Here is a 5,000-nt window from a genome sequence, read left to right as displayed (position 1 = left end):
ATCTGCCTGCTCCACTACACAGTACACAGGGATCATCAGACCTGGAGAGAGAGAGAGAGAGAGAGAGAGAGAGAGAGAGAGAGAGAGAGAGAGAGAGAGAGAGAGAGAGAGACAGGTGGAGGATGGAGAGAGAGAGAGAGATAGCGAGACAGGAGACAGGGAGACAGGAGGAGGGGGAGAGAGAGAGACAGGGAGAGACAGGGAGACAGGGAGAGAGAGAGAGAGAGAGAGAGAGAGAGAGAGAGATAGCGAGACAGGAGACAGGGAGACAGGAGGAGGGGGAGAGAGAGAGACAGGGAGAGACAGGGAGACAGGGAGAGAGAGAGACAGGGAGAGACAGGAGACAGGGAGAGAGAGAGAGAGAGAGAGGACTGAGTGACAATAAACAACCTTCTCCATTACAGGAAGAAAGAAATGATGAATCCAATACAACCTGGGCTTGATATGAACACAGAGGGAGGGCTAGAAGATTAGCTCAGTTATTACTCATCATCATTTAGCAGACACTTATCCAGAGCAATTAGGGCTAAGTGCCTTGCTGAAGGGCACATCGACAGATTCATCACTTAGTCTACTCTGGGATTTGAACCAGTGACCTTTCGGTTATTGTCCCAACACTCTTAACTGCTAAGCACTCACACACAGCACATATCAATGTCTTGCATAAAGTCATTTTCTGAACCACTCATAACAAATTAAGGACATTCGGTTTCTTTCACGGATTAAATAAGAGACCAGTGAATAATTAGATAATTTGCTTTAGTCATGAAACTGTGACTTTTCCAAGCCTGAAACCCTCCATCGTACTCAGCTAATCCTCAAGGAGTAGTAATTTGGAGGAATCAATCAAGCTACTGACAGCACAACGACAAATGAACTCCAGGAAACCAAGTCTCACCAGGCACGCTATATCCCAATAACTCAGCTAGGGAGTGTGTGTGTGTGTGTGTGTGTGTGTGTGTGTGTGTGTGTGTGTGTGTGTGTGTGTGTGTGTGTGTGTGTGTGTGTGTGTGTGTGTGTGTGTGTGTGTGTGTGTGTGTGTGTGTGTGTGTGTGTGTTAGTGCGCACGCACGCATTTGTGGAAGTGTCCCTAAAAGTGAACATACACTGTACATAAACTGCTCTCTGGACTATAGTGTTAGGATAGCATGTGTGTGGCCCATTCCACACCGCCATACTGTGGTTTCAACAGAGAGGCTGATTTCCCCCAGTTCAAAGACAGCTCCCTCATTAACACTAGCAGAAAGCCATGGCTATGAGGAGGAATCCTTCTCTCTTCTCTTCTCGTCTCGTCTGTCTGTCTGTCTGTCTGTCTGTCTGTCTGTCTGTCTGTCTGTCTGTCTGTCTGTCTGTCTGTCTGTCTGTCTGTCTGTCTGTCTGTCTGTCTGTCTGTCTCACTCTTATTTTGGTCTCTATCTCTGTCTCTCTCTCTCTCTCTGTCTCTGTCTCTCTCTCTCTCTCTCTCACTCTCTGTCTCTCTCAATTCAATTCAAGGGGCTTTATTGGCATGGGAAACGTGTTAACATTGCCAAAGCAAGTGAGGTAGATAATATACAAAAGTGAAATAAACAATAAAAATGAACAGTTGTCACGTCCTGACCATAGAAAGATGTTATTTTCTATGGTAGAGTAGGTCAGGGCGTGACAGGTTTTTTTCCCTATGTTTTCTATTTCTATGTTGTCAGGGTCTAGTTTTGTATTTCTATGTTGGGGTTTTGTTTGGGATGATCTCCAATTAGAGGCAGCTGGTCCTCGTTGTCTCTAATTGGAGATCATACTTAAGTAGGGTTTTTTTCCCACCTAGGTTGGTGGGAGATTGTGTTTTTGAGTAGTGTATGTTTCACCTCTGCATCACGGTTTGTTGTTTTGTTCTTTAGTTTATGTTTATGTATTGCATAGTTTCACAGTGTAAATAAAATGTGGAACGACACACACGCTGCACTTTGGTCCGCTTCTCCTTACGACAACAGTAAACATTACACTCACAGAAGTTTCAAAAGAATAAAGACATTACAAATGTCATATTATGTGTATATATACAGTGTTGTAATGATGTACAAATGGTTAAAGTACAAAATGGAAAATAAATAAACATAAATATGGGTTGTATTACAATGGTGTTTGTTCTTCGCTGGTTGACCTTTTCTTGTGGCAACAGGTCACAAATCTTGCTGCTGTGATGGTACACTGTGGAATTTCACCCAGTAGATATGGGAGTTTATCAAAATCGGGTTTGTTTTGGAATTTTTGTGGATCTGTGTAATCTGAGGGAAATATGTGTCTCTCTGTCTGCCTGTCTGTCCGTCTGTCTATCCGTGTGTCAGTGTGTGTGAGTGGACGTGTTAAACTAGTAAATGAACAAACATTTGACCAACTGGGGACATTTTGTTGGTCCCCACAAGGTAAAATGCTATTTCTGGGGGGTTTAGGGTTAAGGTTAGAATTAGTGTTAGTGTTAGGGTTAGAATTAGGTTTATGGCTAGGGTTAAGGTTAGGGTTAGGGTTAAGGGTTAGGGAAAATAGGACTTTGAATGGTACTGAATTGTATGTCCCCACAAAGTTAGCTGCGCAAGACTGTGTGTGTGTGTCTGCTTGTGTATGTGTTCCTCTGTGTGTTCCCCTACCTCCGAGGGGCCGTAACGGGGTGCCGTTGAGGCGCGTGCGTGGACCCGTGGGGCTCCCGTTGACCTCTAGACGGCTCATCTTGCCCGGCGGGGGGGCGCAGGTGTCCGGGCTGTCCCCTCTCTGCTCGGGACGCAGACAGGGGCTCTCAGGACCACCACGCTCCATCCCCCTCCAACCTCCAGGAGGGACTCCCAACAGAGCATACGGACCTGCAGACAGGGGAGAGAGAGAGAGAGAGAGAGAGAGAGAGAGAGAGAGAGAGAGAGAGAGAGAGAGAGAGAGAGAGAGAGAGAGAGAGAGAGAGAGAGAGAGAGAGGGAAAGAGGGAGAGAGAGAGTGAGAGAGGGAGGGAAGAGAATGAGGAAGAGAAAATAGAGGAGGCATTTGTTCTTTAGGACAAAGTTACCCTTGAACATAGACACTGAACTAGGATCAGTGTACCCTCCCCTAAACTTAGTTTATCTAGGAGTCTACAGGCAAGTATCTACATCTTACTGGTGTTGACATTGTGGAGACTCCTTCAAATCAGATCAGGGTTTAAATAGTACCTGTTTTCTTTCAGATATGTTGAGCGTTTGAAAAGAGCCAGAGGCATTGGGTCAATTGATTTGCACTTTTGGGATGATTCCATTGGTTCCATTGTGCTATATATATCTGTTGTTTAGCTGGCATGGAATGTTTGTATCCTGTTCATTTGACTGTGATACTGTATGTGGTTGTTTAAGATGAATGCACCTACTGTAAGTCACTCTGGATAAGAGCATATGCTAAATGACTAAAATGTCAAATGTACATGTTTTACATACAGATCTCATATGACTGTGTTTAATTATTATTGTAAAAAAATATATTGCTGTCACAAATGTAAAAGAAAAGTGTACATTTCACAGTAAAACTTAGCAGTACTACTTACTCTGAGAGTCAGGTGGATATTGTAGCATTTAGCAAAACTATTTCATTATTTGTCTTTCTGAAATGAAACCATCAAGTGATAGATTTTAAACAAATACCTGTCTGTTGTTGAACAACCCCATGCCAATATGAGATAGTGAAAAAACACCAATCTGTTTCATCATTTCTTAAAAACAATAAAAGCTCATTTCTCAACATTTCTGAAAAAGGATGAATAGCGTTTTGAAATGAAACCCTTTAGTTGTATCAAACTCCCACTGAGATGAGCGCTGTATCCGTTCATGTTGTGTTGGAGGCGTGAGTGCTGTGGTCATTTCCTCCCTGTACCCATCAACCCTCCCATACTGAAGACATTACTTTTTATTTACAGATGACGAGAGCAGAAAAAGCAGACCACAATAAACAAACAGAAACCCAGCATCTGGTGGAAATCACCAGGCTCTTCGCTGTAAATAATATCACTGACTGCTATCAGACTCTATAGTCATCCATACATAACCAAATCTCATGCTAGGCAGGCCTGTCAATTTACAGTTCAGTCCTTTAGCAGACACTCTTATCCAGAGGGACTTACAGGAGAAATCAGGATTCAGTGCCTTGCTCAGGGGCACATCAACAGATTATTTCTTCACCTCTGGGATTTGAACCAACAACTTCTCAGTTACTGGCCCATCGCTCTAACCGCGAGGCTACCTGCCGCCCTGTCTGTGGCCAGAGATGATACAGTATGTAAAGCCAGGTCTACTGTTTGACCAAAAGGCTATACCACTAATCTAGGAGGTGATAGTTGGCTTTTCAGGCAACGTTATTTACAACAACAGGCTATAACTTGACGCACTACTTTAAAGACATAAAGGTTCCCAATTCATGAGCAACCGTCTTCGCCCCAAAGCATGAAGTTCTGAGCTAAAGTAACTGGTGCCTCGGGCAGACGGAGGGGGTTTGGAACCTCAATTAACCGTGTCTGAGATCTGACCACTTCCATTGGCTGTCTGACTTTAGCTCACCGGGCTAACACAGTCTTGTGGCCAGCAGGACAATCGGGTTTGAACCCCCAGACTGTCACACAACTATTATAGAAGCAGGAGCAGTCTGCTGCCTATCTGGCTTCAGCTCAGCGGGCTAACACAGTCTCGTGGTGTGCAGGAGACATGGGTTCAAACTGCAGTCTGCCACCACCCTCTAGACGTAAAGGGGCTATCTGTCATGCAATCTGATGTGTTTGTTTCACAATCTGTGGTTTCCCCTGGCATGATAATTAACCCATTCTGGCCTGAAAGCAGCACATGATGACAATAAAAAGCACATGCCAAATGAATAACAGCCTTTAAAAAGAGCCTTCCAACACAAACTCAGAATATTGTAATACGGAAGAACCCGAGCCGCCTCTCTGTTTAACTGGAAAGACCAGTCACTTTCTTTATTTCCCATAGGACTGCATAGCTGAGACATCTTAGGCCTGAC

At 44.2% G+C, this 5,000-nt stretch overlaps 1 protein-coding gene across 1 annotated transcript in view; it reads right to left on the bottom strand.

The window, feature by feature from the left end:
• LOC115196477 (DNA-binding protein SATB2-like) overlaps positions 1-5,000 on the bottom strand; it is a 63,693-nt gene that overhangs the window by 46,208 nt on the left and 12,485 nt on the right. Inside the window, exons 2-3 of the mRNA XM_029757339.1 lie at positions 2,625-2,834; positions 1-41 (exon numbers count right to left, since the gene is read on the bottom strand). The exon at positions 1-41 is cut by the window's left edge and continues 157 nt beyond it. Coding sequence (XP_029613199.1) covers positions 1-41; positions 2,625-2,834 — 251 coding nt within the window. The remainder of the gene's footprint in view (positions 42-2,624; positions 2,835-5,000) is intronic.

The sequence above is a fragment of the Salmo trutta genome, chromosome 6, assembly GCF_901001165.1.
Source record: "Salmo trutta chromosome 6, fSalTru1.1, whole genome shotgun sequence".
Lineage (NCBI taxonomy): Eukaryota > Metazoa > Chordata > Actinopteri > Salmoniformes > Salmonidae > Salmo > Salmo trutta.
The sequence above is the reverse complement of the archived record's forward strand: the minus strand, read 5'-3'. Positions and strand labels throughout refer to the sequence as shown.